General features: G+C 44.9%; 1 protein-coding gene across 1 annotated transcript in view; it reads right to left on the reverse strand.

Moving 5' to 3' along the window:
* The window catches only part of qars1 (glutaminyl-tRNA synthetase 1), an 84,775-nt gene that overhangs the window by 25,604 nt on the left and 40,932 nt on the right, over nucleotides 1-18,239 (reverse strand). Inside the window, exons 9-15 of the mRNA XM_060835283.1 lie at nucleotides 17,799-17,884; nucleotides 14,334-14,420; nucleotides 12,018-12,117; nucleotides 11,009-11,087; nucleotides 9,336-9,444; nucleotides 7,022-7,152; nucleotides 4,173-4,265 (exon numbers count right to left, since the gene is read on the reverse strand). Coding sequence (XP_060691266.1) covers nucleotides 4,173-4,265; nucleotides 7,022-7,152; nucleotides 9,336-9,444; nucleotides 11,009-11,087; nucleotides 12,018-12,117; nucleotides 14,334-14,420; nucleotides 17,799-17,884 — 685 coding nt within the window. The remainder of the gene's footprint in view (nucleotides 1-4,172; nucleotides 4,266-7,021; nucleotides 7,153-9,335; nucleotides 9,445-11,008; nucleotides 11,088-12,017; nucleotides 12,118-14,333; nucleotides 14,421-17,798; nucleotides 17,885-18,239) is intronic.

Below are 18,239 nucleotides of genomic sequence, written 5' to 3' on the forward strand. Positions count from 1 at the left end.
CCCAGTCGAAGTGGTGTCCTTTCTCATCTATATGTAAGGATACTAGTGAGAGGGGATCTTGTCATTTTATGGCTAGTTGGTGTTCATGTATCCTGGGGTTAGTTTTCTGCCTGTTTATCTAATGTAGTGTTTGTTACAGTTCTTGCACGGTATTTTGTAAATGACATTAGTTTTGCTTGTTGTCTGTATAGGGTCTTTCAAGCTCATTAGCTGCTGTTGTAGTGTGTTGGTGGGCTTGTCGGCTGCCGTGATGCCAAGGGGTCTGAGTAGTCTGGCAGTCATTTTCGAGCTGTCTTTGATGTAGGAGAGAGTGGCTAGGGTTTCTGGATTGGACTTTGTTTGCGCGTTTGGGTTTGTTCTGAGAAATCAGCAGACTGTGTCATTGGGTACTCGTTTGTTTTGAATACATGGTATAGGTGATTTTCCTCTGCTCTGCGTAGTCTCTCTGTGCTGCAATGTGTGGTGGTTCATTGAAATAATGTTCCAATGCAGCTTCATTTGTGGATGTTGGGATGATTGCTTCTGTAGTTCAGTATTTGGCCCGTATGTGTTGTTTTACTGTAGACGCTGGTTTGAAGTTCCCCATTGGCTGTTCACTCTACTGTGACATCTAGGAATGGCAGTTTGTTGTTGTTTTCCTCCTCTTTAGTGAATTTTATGCCAGTAAGGGTATTATTGATGGTCTTGAAGGTTTCCTCTAATTTGTTTTGTTTAGTGATGACAAAGGTGTCATCCACGTAGCAGGGCCAAAGTTTGGGTTGGATGGTTGGCAGAGCTGTTTGTTCAAGTCTCTGCATTACTGTCTCTGCTAAGAACCCTGATACCGGAGATCCCATGGGTGTTACATTGGTTTGTCTGTAAGTTTTGTTGCTGAAGGTGAAGTGGGTGGTAAGGCATAGTCCACTAGCTTGACGATACTGTCCTTGCTGATGAAGTTGGTGTTGTTTGGTGCATGTGTCTTTGGGTCTTCTAATAATGTAGTCAGTGTTTCCTTGGCCAGGTTAATGTTGATGGATGTGAACAGGGCAGTTACATCAAAGGAAGCCATTATTTGATCCTGGTTTGTGCAAAGATTTGTAGCTCGTTGTTGTGGTTCTGTTCGCTGAGCTGGAAGTTTTTGTTGCAAGCGTTTTGTCCCCTGGCTAGGCGACATCATCAGTGCTTTGGAGCCTCCTGCGAAGCGCTTCTTTGATGTTTCTTCTGGTATTTATAGTGGTCTGTCCTTGCCGCTTCCGGGTGTCAGTTTCAGCTGTCCGCTGTAGTGGTTGGACCCGATATACCAACCACTACAGCGGACAGCTGAAACTGACACCCGGAAGCGGCAAGGACAGACCACTATAAATACCAGAAGAAACATCAAAGAAGCGCTTCGCAGGAGGCTCCAAAGCACTGATGATGTCGCCTAGCCAGGGGACGAAACGTTTGCAACAAAAACTTCCAGCTCGGCGAACAGAACCACAACAATTATTTGATCCTCTTCTTTCTTAGGGTGTTTGATGAACTTCAGGAATTCTTGGGTGGAGTGGATGGAGTGGCGTGAGTCTTCTACTAAGTGTTTTAGGCTTTGGTGTAGTTCCTTGGCCAGTCTGTAAGTTGGTGTTCCAGGTTGCGAGACTATGGGTCTGAGGGGGCCTCCTGGTTTGTGAATTTTGGGTAATCCGTAGAAGCGTGGTGTATTGGATCCGCCTGGTTTCATTTTTTTGGCAGTCAGGGTTATTTATTTCTCCAGATTTCTAAAGTTTTTTGAGCAGGGCTGTGATTCGGTTCTCTAGTTGTGGGGTTGCGTCTATCGCCACTTGTTGGTAAGTGTCGGTATCTGCAAGTGGTGCGTTCACTTTTTCAATGTGGTCTCTTCGATTAAGAATGACTGTCAAGCGTCCTTTGACTCCAGGTAGGATAACAATGTTTTTATCTTTTTTTAGTCTTTCCAGTGTTTTCCTGTGTACTGAGTGTGTTTCCTTCCTTTTTTCTGCTTAATGTTGTTGTGACTACCTGTCCGATAGTTTGCTGGGTTTCTTCTGTGAGTTGGGTCTTTCAGTGTTGTTTCTAATGCTGCTAAGAAATCTTTCCTGTCTGCATCCTGGCTGTTGTAATTTAATCCTCTTACGAAGGCAGCTTTTTCAGTGTCTGTTAAGGGTTGGTCAGATAAGTTTATTATCCATGCTTCTGTGTTGTCAGTGCTGTTATTTTGTGTAAGTTTGTCTAGTTTTTTCATTTTCTGTCACTGTCTAACATCCATTGCTTGTTGTACTGAGTCTGTCCATTCATGGTCTGTTGCATGTGAGTAAAGATTTTCCCCGTTGTATTTACGGAGTCTGTTGTGGACTTCATTAATCATTTCTCTAAGTATTCTTCGGCCGTTTTGCTCTGCTATTCTTTTGGTTAGTGGGTATTAAGGGAAGGTTTGTTTTTAAGACCCATAGTCTCACTACCTGGAACACCAACTTATGGATTCAGTATCTGAAGAGTCATAAATGGCACTGAACATCGTGCAATCATCAGCAAACATATCCATTGCTGACCTTATGGTGGTGGGAAGGTCATTGATGAAGCAGTTGAAGGTGGTTGGTCCTTGGACATTAACCTGAGGAACTCCTGCAGAGATATCCTGGAGCTGAGATGACTGACCTCCAATTACCACAATCATCTTCCAATGTGCCAACTATGACTCTAACCAGCAGCGTGTTTGCCCAGACACCCAATGATTCCAGTTTTGCTAGGGCTTCTTAATGCCACTCTCGGTCAAATGAGGTCTTGATGTCAAGGGCAGTCTCTCTCACTTCCCCCCTGGAAGTTTGCTCTTTTGTCCATGTTTGAACCAAGGCTGTAATGAGGACAGGAGCAGAGTGGCCCCAGGGGAACCCAAACTGGGCATCACTGAGCAGGTGCTGCTTGATTGCAGTGTTGATGATACCTTGCAATCACATTACTGATATGCAAGAAAAAAAACTGATGGGGCAGTTTTGTTGGATTTGTCCTGCTTTTTATGTATAGGACAGAATTTGGAAATCTGTCAGATAAAAGCCAGTATTGTAACTGTACTGGAAGAGCTTGGCTCGGGGACTAGCAAGTTCTCAAGCACAAGTCTTCAGTACTGTTGCAGAAATGTTGTCAGGGCCCATAGCCTTTGCAGTATCCAGCACCTCTAACCATTTCTTGATATCACACTGAGTGAACTGAATTTGCTGAAGAATGGTATCTGTAATGCTAGGGACTACTGGAGGAGGCAGAGATAGATCATCTGCTTTGCAATTCTGGCTGAAAGTTGCATCTACATGTCGATCCTTCTTCTGTAACTCCTTTTCAGTGAAACTTTGCTTCTGTCTGATATCCCTTAAAAACATTTGGTGCAGCGTGGAAACGGCTGATATGAGGGACAAGCTATCAGATTTAGGCTGTAACAAGACAGGAGTTACATTACCTCATTTCCACCACAAATCTCCATTCCCAAATCTACTACCTTCTCTCGCCACTTAAGAGGATCCATTCTCTCCCTTACACACCTTAATTTACACTCATTTTACATCTCTTTCTCCACCTTTAACAACCCCTTTGTCTTGAGCTCAGGGTCTCTGCCTCTGTCAAAAATATATAAAAAAAGATTTTCGAACAATTTTCAGTTTAGAAGATGATTTATACCGGAGTCAAAAGTATGAACTATTTCTCTCCCCACAGATGTTGCCAGGCCTGCCAAGTTTATCCAGCATTTTCTGTTGATCCTGAACTAATCCCACTACTGCACACTTTCCCCACAGACTTCTATCAATTCCAAACTAATCTCTCTGCTCCATTCCATCCCCATAGATTTATATCAATCCCAAACTAATCCAACAGCACTGCTCTCTCTCTCGATAGTCCTGTTTGTCCTCTCCCTCACATATTTATGCAATTTCCCTTTAAAGGGTTAATGGTCCCTGATCTCAACCACTATCTGTGCTAAACCAATGTTCCATTATTCTTCTTGACAAATATATCCCTCAAAACCACTTTCCTGGTGACAATTTTAAACTGATGCTACCTCAAGCTCTAATCCTCACCACTTTCCCCACCTTCTAATAGTTACCAAGGCAAAACCTTTTAAAGGTGCCCCAAATCAGAAGCATTGCTGGGACTTCTGCTACATGTGCGCAGACACCTGCTGGTCAAAGTCTTTTCTCTAAACTATGACTTACCGAGCCTGGAATTCCTTGGTACAAAGTGAATGTGTGATGTGTTCAATGGAGTCACACAAACAGTGTGTGTAGTCATACGTGGGATAGATACACCTTAAAAAAAACAAAACAGGTAAAATCAGAATAAATTCAGGGTACATGGTACTCCTACATGTTACAAGCAACAAGATGCCTCAATGTTCTTCATATCAGGACATAGGACAGTGCAGTGAATGTTGAGCAAGAGGAGAAAGTGGAGTGTGTCAGATTAGGGCAACCCACAGCACGGCTGAATGGAATTGGATAGTTGCAGCTTGAGCGGTGTCCACTAAGAGTTGAACTCTCAGTGACAGCTTTTAATTCTTGGCACTTTAACACTATAAGACACCGCACCGAGTTAAGCCCCTCACTAGTGATACAGGAGACAAATGAAGGTGATGGTGGTGAGAAGAGAGACCTGAGCTTTTCTACTTAGCTGTAAGGGAAAGATAATCACCCAGAAGAGTCCATTCTGTTGCCAACTCCTATGTCCCCTTTTCCCACACCGAGCAGGGTCTCAAGTCTGACTCCTACTTTCAGAATGTTACTCTTTATATTTTACATCAGTTTGTCAGGAGGGGTCTGAACAGAGCAGAAAGGGAAATTCTATTCCCATTGGTGGATGCGTTGAGAACCAGTGGGCACAGATTTAAGGGAAGTGGCAAAAGCAGCAATGGTGGCTGGAAGAAAAATCTTTTCAAGTTGTGAGTGGTTAGGGCCTGGAAAGTGTAGTGCAGACAGACTCAATTGGAGACATTCAGGAATGAATGTAATTATCTGAAAAGGGAGAACGTGCAGGTTTCAGGGAGAAAGCTGTGGTGATTGCAGAATGTGAATCACTCTTTTGGAGAGCTAGCACAGCCAGGATGGGCTGAATGACCTCTGTGTGGTAACCATTCAGATTCTATTTACTGCTATTAAATAGCCATTCCTCCTCATCATGGCTTGCATTACAAGAACAACCTGCATTTATATTGCAGCATAATGAAATGAAACATCCAGAAGCACCTCACAAAACACGAGTATCAGACAAATTTAAACACCAAGCCAGGTGATAGAAAACTTTGTCTGACAGACAGTTCATAAAGGAGGCAGGGAAACTTAGATAAATAGGAGGTTGGGGTGTGGGAAAGCGATAGATGGATGTAGATGGGGGGTATGATGGTGATAGGTCAGAGGGGAGGGTGGAGTGGATAGGTGGGAAGGGAGATGGACAGGTAGGGCAGGTCACGGGGGCAGTGCGGAGTTGGAGGGTTGGGTCTGGGAGGAGATGTGGGAAGGGGAGATAAAGAACCTGGTGAAGTTGACGTCGATACCGCGTGGTTGGAGAATCCCAAGACAGAAGATGAGGTATTCATTTTCTAATCGGGTGGCTTGGATTTGGCAGTAGAGGCAGCCCAGGACTTGCATGTCCTTGGTAGAGTGGGAGGGGAAGTTGAAGTGTTCGGCCACATGGCGGTGGGGCAGGTTAGTGCATGCATCCCAGAGAAGTTCCCCGAAATGTTCCACAAGTTGGCACCCTGTCCCCCCCAATGTAGAGGAGCCCACATCTATAGCAAGGGCCACCCCCAACCTCCTGTTTATCTCTCAGCTCCTTTCCCTCCACCCACATTCCTCATGAAGGGCTTATGTCTGAAACACCGACTCTCCTGCTCCTCAGATGCTGCCTGAGCTTTTCCAGCTCCACACATTTTGACTGATTTCTCCAGCATCTGCAGTCCTCACTTTTCCAGTGAATAGCAGAGAAGGCGGCTGACAACCTGGACTCCTGGTAATGGCACCAAGGTCACAGAATGCTGGCATCGAGGGCTGGCATCGGGTCCTTGGTCCCTCCATTAGATAGTGATTGCTGGATCTGGCTCAGTAACTCTTAATTCATATAGCCGATTCGGATTTCACAGTTGTTTCTTCAACACAAATCGATTTAACGCAATTGAAGAATTTAGACCATTATTTGCAGAACATGAACATTCCTTATCTGGATTGGCTATAATGGAATTCTGGCCCTGTTAGTTTAAATGATGTGGCTATTGCACGATTTTCTTATAACGCAAGTTCACATGAGAATGGAATTATTGTGTTATATCAGAACCCTGTCTTCATGGGGCACCACAGTCCTATCAGACCATAGGCTGCTCTCTCATTAGACAGAAACAGTGAGGAGGTTAAGCCAAAGATCACCAGAAGGGGAGATATTGAGAAATTGGGATCTTCACGGTAATCTCAGCTGGTACAGGAATTATACCCACACTGTTGGCATTTCTCTGCACTACAAAACCCTCTGAGCCAGCTAAGATATCCAGAGCCAATGAGTGGATATCTCATTTGTGATGCAGACTGATGCCAACAGGGTGGGTTCAATTCCTGCACCTGCCTGAGGTGATCACGAATGACTCTCCTTCTCCACCTCTCCCCTCGCCCGAGGTGTGGTTAAACCACTACCAGTCGTTGTTCTCTTTACTGAGAGAGCAGCCTTATGATACTCCAGAACTACGTTGACTTTACCTGGCAGTGTACAACACACATTGCAAGGCAGAGGGAACAATAATTGGAACAAAACTCAACCAATGTAACCTCCATGGAGGCAAAGGAAGAGCTGGACAAACTGAACTGGGTGAAAGTGTGGAAACCACACAACACTCAAACCACTTTTAAAGAATCCAGCTGGTGCCAGAGTCATACCCTCCTGCTGTTGACATTATGTGAAGACAAACACAATGAGTGACATGCTTTTTGAAATCTAGAAACCTCAGGGTAAACACCACCGACAGTGCATTCCCTTTGTACACTGTGCTAACAGGAAGTGTGAGCAATCCCAATCTCCAGTTTACCAGCGATCTCCCGTACGATGGTGTGGGGTGTATTTGATTCTGTAAGCCACTGGATCCATCTTGCCATCCTCCATAATCAGCTTCATACGAAGAGTTACCTCACCCTCTGCAAACATCCCTTTTCGCATTTCCTGAGAAACAGCAGAGAAAGAATGGAATTTAGTCTCAAGCAGAATGACTAAAAACTTCAGTCAGGTTGATCCAGAAAAGTCCAGGAAATCTAAATATTCTAACAATGAAAGGTGGAGGCCAGTAATGAAAAAGCATCATTCTGCTGAGACCAGGTCTGGAGGGACTAGCTTACAAGGAGAATCAGAACGTTGGGGCTGGGGTAGTACGTAATTAAAGCAGGATTTGACAGTTTGTTTTCCTGTGAGAAAGTCTAGGACCAGACAACATAATTTCAAGATAAGGGGGTCACATATTGAAGACAGAGATGAGGAGGAATTTCTTCTCTCAGAGGGGAGTGAATCTGTGAAATGCTTTACCACTGAGGGCTGTCGGGGCTGAATCATTGGGCATATTCAAGACTGAGATAGACTTTTAACCAGTCAGAGAGGCATTTGTTACGAGGAAAAGGCAAGAAAGTAGAACGAAAGATTCTCAAGCCAGCCTTGAACTCATTGCAAGGTGGAACCTACATAATTCAGTCACTGAATTTGGGGAATTCAGTTTGATCCCTTGATTGTAACAGAATTGTGCGACTGACATCCCGATTACTGCCACTAGATGGAGCAGTTATAAGAAACTGATGTAATTTGGTGCAGCATATTGTTGAGAGTAAAGGGAACCACTAAAACTTTTACTCTCCCAGCTGAATCATGTAACAGTCACTGACCATAAGCACCAGGATTGACTCGGGATGATGGGTTTCAGGTTACTTTATCTGGGAGTTCATCTGGATAACAACAGATTCCCAAACCTCCTTAGTGATTAGAGCATGGCTTTCCCTGCAGTTACTGACAATCCTTGAAAAGTTTTTGTTTAATTTTGAAAGTAAAGGTGAGGTGGGGAGGGGCTGTGCACTGAGATGAAGGTGCTGTCCACTCCATTGATGGTGAGAGAGTGCTTTGCCAGGCTGTCTGGAGAATATGCCTGAAGAAGGGCTTATGCCCGAAATGTCGAATTTCCTGTTCCTTGGATGCTGCCTGACCTGCTGCGCTTTCCCAGCAACACATTTTCAGCTCGTGTCTGGAGAATATAGCAACAGTAAACCTCGAGTCTCCAGAAGCTGAGTAAAGACTAACTGGAAACAGAATTTTACAGTCTTTGTTGCTGCCTCCTTTTCTGAAAAACATTTCATGGGATGTAAGTGTCACTAGAAAGACATTTAATTGGCTCTAAACTGAGTAGTTTGCTAGTGTTGGGCCTGCCACAGTGGTTTTAAACTCTGATATCCAGCAAAGAACAAAGAGTTGACTCTTATAAACAATAATATTCATTTATTGAATACAATTAATACTAGACCAAATATACTACGAACTAAAGATGTACACAACTACTCCATCTGTTACTGAATTTTGTATGATCATATCCCACAATAGAACTTGGCCGGGCTCTACATGGCGTTGTCTTCCGATTGTTATTCTCGAGTTACCGCCCTGGGTGGGGTTTTGCAGTGATTCTCATCCCTCAGAGTCTTTGTGCCCTTTAGGGAGGGTTTGATTATCCTGACCCGGAGTTAGCACATTGATGGCTGGTTGGTCCTTAGGTGTCCATTACCGGTAGGTGCTTGGTGCATGTAGCCTCCTCCAAATAAGAGTGCTAGGTGCCACCGTGTCTAGCAAATGACTATGTTCTCAATTGTCTGGAGGGTGACATTCCAATGTCCCACTCAAGTCCAACTTCAGGTGTGTTTTGCAGGTCTGCAGCTGTCAGGTTTGTTTACAAACCATCGGTGGACAGCTGCAGCCTGTGGATTGACACTGTCACTTTGTTCAAGGCAGGCTTCCATTTCCCAGCATGCTCCAATTTTTGACCACTTTATCGAAGATCATAGAGCAATTTTTTTGGGTGGCTTGCCCAGTCACACTAGGATCATATCCAGGGTGACAAGTGCAGTTGAGAGTCAACCACACTGCAGAATCACATGAGGCCAGACCAGATAAGATTTCCCTCCTGAAACGACTCAGTGAGCCAAACTTCTTTTTCTGTCCCCAACAACTAATGATGGACCCATGGTCATACCAGGCTGAGTGTTCAGTTCCAGGTATTTTAGTAACTATTCAAATTTGAATGCCATCGTGGGATTTGAACCAACGTGCCCTTTCTGAATTACTAGTAACATTACCACTACCACGCCCCTTTCCCTTACCTCAAAAAGAATGAGAGACTCCTCGATGGGCCGATCTCTCCATGGGGATGGGGGTGGGTTATGTCCCTTGATCTCGTCCACCTTCTGGTGACATGCATATGCCTGACCCCTGCAGAACAGAGAAAGTAATAACAAGGTTCTCAAAACTAAACATTTCTAAAAATCCCTCAGTGAATCTGCAACTTAACTTTCCCATTTAATTGGCTGTTTCAAGGAGGAAATTATAACACCGACATGGCCTCAGATATTCAAAAGCACATTCCATAGTGAAACCCACTGGAAGGATGGTCAGTGTTGTTATGTAGGAAACAATTTGGGCACAGCATGATCCCACAAACTAATATTACTGATGAGACCATGTATTTTGCGATAAATTGCTCAAGGATAAATAATGAGGGGGGGATGTGCTGTTTTTCTTCAGAATGATGGCAGAGAATCTTTTATGTTGATCTGAGGTTAAGTACCATAGTTTAAAATTTTACCAAAAGATGAACTCTCTCTTCGTCTCTTCCTGCCCTAGTGGTAAACAGCCACAGACCCATTGCCTCACAGGACTTTCTCTGCCAGCTTGCACACACACAATGTCATTCACTTAGGCATGGATAAATAAAACGCTGCAGTACATTTGTGTACGATGAAACTCCTCCACCACCATTCTCTCTGTCTGGGGATCTACAATAAACCACAACCCCTCCCCCCACCTCCCATCCCAATAATGCTGGTTTTGCTACGTTGAACACGCTTATCACACGCCCTGTGCAATGTAACCTGTAAGACTCTAACCTTTTCTTTCACCCTATGACCTGGGTGTCCTTGCTACCAAAATCTGCCTGTACTGCTCGTAAACAATGCTTTTCACTGGAATTAGGTACACGTGACAATAAACAAATCAAATCAAACTAAACATAATGGCTTATTACTGACATAGTGATTCAGACAGAGTTTCAAATTCCATGATGACAACTCAACTGTAGATTACATAAATCTGGAATAAAAGCTTGTGTCAGTAAAGGAAAACCTGAAACTACTGGACTGAAACATAGTCATAGCAATTTACAGAATGGAAACAGACCCTTCGGTCCAACCTGTCCGTGCCTACCAGATATCCCAACCCAATCTAATCCCACCTGCCAGCACCCGGCCCATATCCCTCCAAACCCTTCCAATTCATATACCCATCCAAATGCCTCTTAAATGTTGCAATTGTACCAGCTTCCACCACATCCTCTGGCAACTTATTCCGTACATGTACCACCCTCTGTGAAAATGTTGCCCCTTAGGTCTCTATTATATCTTTCCCCTCTCACCCTAAACCTATGCCCTCTAGTTCTGGATTCCCTGACCCCAGGGAAACGACTTTGTCTATTTATCCTATCCATGCCCCTCATGATTTTATAAACCTCTATAAGGTCACCCCTCAGCCTCCGACGCTCCAGGGAAAACGGCCCCAGCCTGTTCAGCCTCTCCCTGAAGCTTAAATCCTCCAACCCTGGCAACATCCTTGTAAATCTTTTCTGAACCCTGTTAAGCTTCACAACATCTTTCCAATAGAAGGAGACCTGACCTGCTGTGCTTTTCCAGTGCCACACTTTTTGACTCTGATCTCCAGCATCTGCATTCCTCACTTTCTCATAAACCTAAAGGATAAAATGGCAGTCGTTAACACGACCCACCTTTTAATGAGTTCCACCGCCCAATCATACAGTTGGCCAAAATAGTCAGAAGCGTGGGTGACAGCATACGGCTTGTAACCTGGGGAGAGAAATGAAGTAACTGCAGTTAGGAGCAGCCCGACACCACTGTAGCCTTAGGGCACCCAGCCGGCATTCAATCACCACCAATAACTTCAATCAGACTGTCCCAAACGCAGGAATCTCTCTACTGTGTGTTATAACTGGATCTCTCACCTTCATTTTTACCCAAATATCAAACTGACCGTGGTCAAGAATCACCAGAACAAATCGACTTATCTTAGCCAGCTGCAGTTTCAAAGGGCTGTTTTCCCTTCTCAGTCAGACAGACAGGGGCACGGCCATGAGCCCAGTGCTCCCCTGGTTATACCACCAGAGGCATCTTTAGAGATGGAACTAAAACTTTCAGGCCACTCGTATGTACTTCAGGGTAACGGTTCATCAGACATGATGACACAGTTAGCTAATTACAGACAACACATCAGAAAATCAAGACTACTGTTCCAGCTCACCACCATCCACCAGCCCTGACCGGGAACCACACCCGACTCAAGTCAGAATCAGACTCAATGTCAACCCACAGTCAAAATGCCTGGACCTCATATTGGCTGTACACATGAAACAATTACTGGGTGCCTAGGAAAATGACATTTCCTTTACAACTGAGGGGAACAGGTCACTTAATAAAGGGTAGGAAACTGCACTGAATTATAGGGAACACAAACAAATTATCTGGGATGTGGAATCGGTGATCAGGGGTTTGGGCAGTGGGGGGAATTGAGCAGGGAAGAGGAGAATCCCAGGGGTTAGCAGTGTGACTTCTCTTCCAGGAGCCAGTTGAGGCCTAAGCCAGGACCAACACCGTGACTGCATGGGTCTTTGTTCTGTTACAAATCCACACACACAATTAAAATGTCCGAAAGATTCAGAACAAAAATAAACTGCATCCACCCAGGAATGATTTTCCACGTCTACCAGTCTCATTACATACCCAACCATTCCACCATGTCCCTGATGCCCCGGAAATATTTCTCCTCCTCTTTCTCTGGGTTTGTGTCATCATAGCGAAGGAAGCAGATCCCATCATTTGCCTGTGATTAATGTACAATTTGATAAATACAAATTCATAATACAGACCAGTGTGAGCCCTCAGCCCTAAGAGAAGCTGCCAAATGACAAAGGGGGATGTGACTGAAAACCTCACCAGAAGATGCTTCTGGTTCTGAGCTGAACAGGATGGAGATGAGAACAGCAGGTTAGTCGATTTCTTGTTCAACTATAGAATGTGAACTTCACTGGCAATTACCACCTTGTTCCTACCTCTGCACATGAAGGTGGTGCTGAGCCACATTCTCAAACTGCTGCAGTCAACAAAGTGTAGGGGCACCCCGTGCTGTCAGGGAGGGAATATGAAGACATTGACCCAGTGACAGCAGATGAACGGTGATATATTTCCAAGTTGTGATTGTGTGGAGGTGGTGTGGTGAGTAGCCGTAGTGCACTTTAGAAATGGCAGCAAATCAAGTGGGCTGCTCTGCTCTGCATCATGCTTCTTAAGTATGGTGGAGCTTCAGTCACCCACTCAAATAGTGAGCATTCTATCATACTCTTTACTTAGATCATACTCAGATTACAACAGGATCTGGACCAGATGGGCCAATGGGCTGAGAAGTGGCAGATGGAGTTTAATTCAGATAAATGTGAGGGGCTGCATTTTGGGAAAGCAAATCTTAGCAGGACTTATACACTTAACGGTAAGGTCCTAGGGAGTGTTGCTGAACAAAGAGACCTTGGAGTGCAGGTTCATAGCTCCTTGAAAGTGGAGTCACAGGTAGATAGGATAGTGAAGGCAGCATTTGGTATGCTTTCCTTTATTGGTCAGAGTATTGAGTACAGGAGTTGGAAGGTCATGTTGCGGCTGTACAGGACATTGGTTAGGCCACTGTTGGAATATTGTGTGCAATTCTGGTCTCCTTCCTATCGGAAAGATGTTGTGAAACTTGAAAGGGTTCCGAAATGATTGACAAGGATGTTGCCAGGGTTGGAGGATTTGAGCTACAGGGAGAGGCTGAACAGGCTGGGGCTGTTTTCCCTGGAGCGTCGGAGGCTGAGGAGCGACCTTATAGAGATTTACAAAATTATGAGGGACGTGGATAGGATAAATAGACAAAGTCTTTTCCCTGGGGTTGGGGAGTCCAGAACTAGAGGGCATAGGTTTAGGGTGAGAGGGGAAAGATATAATAGAGACCTAAGGGGCAACATTTTCACAGAGGGTGGTACATGTACGGAATAAGTTGCCAGAGGATGTGGTGGAAGCTGGTACAATTGCAACATTTAAGAGACATTTGGATGGGTATATGAATAGGAAGGGTTTGGAGGGATATGGGCTGGGTGTTGGCAGGTGGGACTAGATTGTTTTTGGATATCTGGTCAGCATGGACAGATTGGACCGAAGAGTCTGTTTCCACTGTACACTTCTATGACTCTATGACTTATGCCTTGTGGATGGCGGACATACTTTGGGAAGTCAGGAAGTGAGTTACTTGCCGCAGTTTCCCTAGCCATTGACCTGCTCTTGTAGCAGAAGTATTTAAATGGAAACCAGTTAAGTTTCTAGTCAATGATAACTTGCAGGATGTTGATAGTTGGGTGCTTCAGTGATGGTAATGCCATGGAATGTCAAGGTAATGTCAAGGGATGATGGCACTCGAGATGGTCGGATGCCTGGTATGTGTGGTACAAATGTTACATATCACTTACCAGGCCAAACTATAAGGCCGTAAGACACAGGGGCAGAAATTAGGCCTCTCAGCTCCACCATTCAATCCTGGCTGATAAATTTCTCAACCTCATTCTCCCACTTTCTCCCCATAACCCTTGATCCCGCAACAATCAAGAACCTATCGATCTCAGTCTTAAATATACTCAATAATATATACTGAAATATGCTCAAACCTGGGTATTGTCCAAATCCTGCTGTATTTGGGCATGGACTGCTTCAGTTTCTGTGGAGTCATAAATGATGCTGAGCTTTGTGCAATTATCAGCAAACATCCCTGCTTCTGACTTTATAATGGAGAGGTCATTGACGAAACAGCTGCAGATGGATGGGTCTAGTATACTGCCCTTAGGATCTCCTGTAGAGATGTCTTGGAACAGAGATGACTGATCTCCAAAAACCACAACCATCTTCCTATGTATTAGGTATGACTCCAACCAGCAAAGAGTTTTTCCCTCCAATTCCTATTGACTTTCCAGCTACGTTCAATATTCCACAAACAGGAATACAGATCCAGGGAGCTCTCACCTTAGCATAGCCAAAGTTGAAGTTGATGGCCTTTGCATGGCCAATATGGAGAATACCATTGGGTTCTGGTGGAAACCGTGTTCGTACCTGAAACGATGAGAGGAAGAACAATAAATTCATAAGCAGTGTAAAATCCAACAAAGTGAATACTCTTAAAGCCACAGAGTCTTTAATGTAAATACATTGCCATATGACAAACAACTGAAGACACCTGGCATGGGAACCAACTTTCACCCAATTACTGCGGAGTTAAACATGAGGGAGAATTTTTTTCTGGGGTGTGGGGGACAGTTAGTGGAGTGAATGAGGTACAACAGTGAGGTCTGTCTTTACCCATCAGGGTTCACTGGACCTGGGTGTCACTGGCTGAGACAGCATTCCTCATCCTTGAGGAAGTTATGGTGAACTGCCTTCTTAATGCCGACCATCTGCTGTGGGTACACTAACAATGCCACGAGGGAGGGAATTCCAGGATTTTGACCCAGCAACAGTAGGGGAATGATGATATCTTTCCAAATCAGAATGGTCACTGGCTTGAAGAGGAACTTGCAGCTGGCAGGCAGTATCTGCTGCCCTTGCCCTCCTAGATGGCGGTGGGCGTAGGTAGGAAGGTGCTGTCTGAGCTGCCTTGGAATGTTTGCAGTGTATGTTGCAGATAGTACATACTTCTGCTCCCGTATGTCAGTGAAGGGAGAGCACGTTTATGGATGGGGTGCCAAACAAGCAGGATGCTTTACCCTAAATAATGTCAAGCTTCTTGGATGTTACTGGTGGTCAGGCCTAGGATACTACCCTGAGGAACCGCTGCAGAGAGCTTCTGGAGGTGGTGACTGGCCTCAACCACAACTCCCATCCTTTGTGCCACATGACTCTGGGCCTCCTCGATGCCACACCAGGTCAAGTATAGTCTCGATGTCACAGGCTATCACTCTTCCCTCCCCTCTGGAATTCAGCTCTTTTGTCCATCTTTGAACTAAGGCTGTAATGAGATCAGAAGCTGAGTGGCCCTGGCAGAACCCAAACTGGGTGCCACTGAGCAGGTGCTGCTTGGTAACACTGCTGATAACCCCTTCCATCACTTGACTGATGATTGAGAATAGTGTGTATGTGGTGGATGAAGAGGAGTAATTGGCCAGGTTGGATTTGTCCTGTTTAGTGTACAGGGCAGAACGAGACAATTACCCAATATTGTTGGGTAGATGCCAACATTATAGCTGTACTGGAACAGCTTGGCTATGGATGCAGCAAATTCTGGAGCACAAGTCTTCAGGACTGTTGCAGGAATGTTATCAGGGCCCATGGCCTTTGCAGTATCCAATTCCTCCAATCATTTTTTTGATATCACATGGAGTAAATCAGATTGGTCGAAGGTTTGCATCTGTGTCAGCCACAGAGTTGACTCATTACGCCTGTGCTAGTGCAACTACTGCAGCCCCACCTTACCTCAGGGTGGGCAGAACCATCTCCTCCTGCGCTGCAATTACTCAACATTAATTGAACTCTTAAGTATTTTCCTTCTGAAGGCGCAAATGCTCACTCTTTCCAAATGGCCCTTCCACATGAAGAATGTTTTCCTCCCACTCCTGGTAAATATCCAGGTTTGCAGTCACAGATGTACAGCATGTGGTCCCTTTGGTCCAACCCATCCATGTTGACCAGATATCCCACCCCAATCTAGTCCCATCTGCCAGCACTTGGACCATATCCCTCCAAACTCTTCCTATTCATATACCCATCCAAATGCCTTTTAAATGTTGCAATTGTATCAGCCTCCACCACATCCTCTGGCAGCTCATTCCATACACATACCACCCTCTGTGAAAAAGTTGCCCCTTAGGTCTCTTTTATATCTTTCCCCTCTCACCCTAAACCTATGCCCTCTAGTTCTGAACTCCCTCACCCAAGACTTTGTCTATTTATCCTATTCATACCCCTCATTATGCCTCTATAAGGTCTCCGACGCTCCAGGAAAACAGCCCTAGCCTGTTCAACCTCAAATCCTCCAACTCTGGCAACATTCTTGTAAATCTTTTCTGAACCCTTTCAAGTTTCACAACATCTTTCCAATAGGAAAGAGACCAGAATTGCATACAATATTCCAACAATGGCCTAACCAATGTCCTGTACAGCCGCAACATGACCTCCCAACTCCTGTACTCAGTACTCTGACCAATAAAGGAAAGCATACCAAACGCCTTCTTCACTATCCTATCTACCTGTGACTCCACTTTCAAGGAGCTATGAACCTGCACTCCAAGGTCTTTGTTCAGCAACACTCCCTAGGACCTTACCATTATGTGTATAAGTCCTGCTAAGATATGCTTTCCCAAAATGCAGCATCTCATCTATCTAAATTAAATTCCACCTGCCACTCCTCAGCCCATTGGCTCTTCTGGTCAAGATCCTGTTGTAAGCTGAAGTAATCTTTGTTGTCCACTACACCTCCAATTTTGGCATCATTTGCAAACTTACTAACTATACCTCTTATGTTCACATCCAAGTCATTTATATGAATGATGAAAAGTGGTGGACCCAGTACCGATCCTTGTGGCACTCCACTGGTCACAGGCCTCCAGCCCGAAAAACAACCCTCCACCACCACCCTCTGTCTTCTACCTTTGGAGCCAGTTGTGTGTCCAAATGGCTAGTTCTCCCTGTATTCTGAGAGATCTAACCTTGCTCACCAGTCTCCCATGGGGAACCTCGAACGCCTTACTGAAGTCCATATAGATCACATCTACTGCTCTGCCCTCATCGATCCTCAGTTATTTCTACAAAAAACTCAATCAAGTTTGAGAGACATGATTTCCCACACACACAGCCATGTTAACTATCCCTCTCTGTACCGGATGCCACCCTGACCATACTTTAACAGACTGACTAAGCTCAATTATAACAATAATCTAGCAATGGTTTGACCACTCTCCGCAGGGATCAATAGTCTGCCCTAGGCATCATTTCGAAGTCATTTACAGCATGGAAACAAACTCTTCAGTCCAACTTCCATATGCCTCTAAACCCTTCCTATCCAGTTATCTTTTAAATGTGGTAACTTTACCCATCTCTACAACCTTCTCTGGCAACTCCATCCATACAAGCACTAACCTCTGTGTGAAGACGTTATCCCTCATAGAGGTCACAATGAGGCAGTCACATCCATTGCTGTGAATGTTACAGCCTTCGCAGCATAGAACCAGTTTAATCTGATCCTGCGCCATGTCAGCCTCTGCCAAACCTCTTCATCTAATCCCAGCAATTTATCAGGAACGTCACTACAATATTCATGGTCTCGGTCCTAAGTATTTGGAAGACAGTGAACAGTTGGGAACAATAACACAAAGCTGACTTGAGCCCCTCACACTGCTTCAGACAGCAGCATTGACTGGAGGGTGACAGTGGGACGCTGATAGATGACAGTAGACTGAAAGGAGAACAGCCTGAGGTGGTTGACTAAAGGCATCGTACCTGGCCTCCTGTAAATTTCAGGTGTTGCTGCAACAAGCCCATGGTGTTTGCAGTGACAGTGTAACCCTCAGTCTTAAAATTTTCACCTGGAATTGACAGGAGAAAAACACAAGACATTCCGCATTAGACAGTGAACAATCCAGGTGACAGGGTTAAATCTAGATTCATTGAAAACCGCATATCAGGAATCATGTGACCAGTGAAGTACACACAGCTTCTCCCTGCCCATTCCTAGACTGAATACTAACTCCATTCACATTATCCATCTCCATAGCCATGCATCAATTCCCAATGAGGTGGTATTGTACGCACTGATGGACTTAAAACCACACCAGTCCCCTTGCCCAGATGAATGGTATCCCAGGTTGCTGTAGGAGGTGAGGCAGGAAATCGCAGGGGCCCTGACACAAATTTTTATTCCCCTCTGGCCACGGAGGAAGA

This window comes from Hemiscyllium ocellatum, chromosome 14, assembly GCF_020745735.1.
Source record: "Hemiscyllium ocellatum isolate sHemOce1 chromosome 14, sHemOce1.pat.X.cur, whole genome shotgun sequence".
NCBI classification, from domain to species: domain Eukaryota; kingdom Metazoa; phylum Chordata; class Chondrichthyes; order Orectolobiformes; family Hemiscylliidae; genus Hemiscyllium; species Hemiscyllium ocellatum.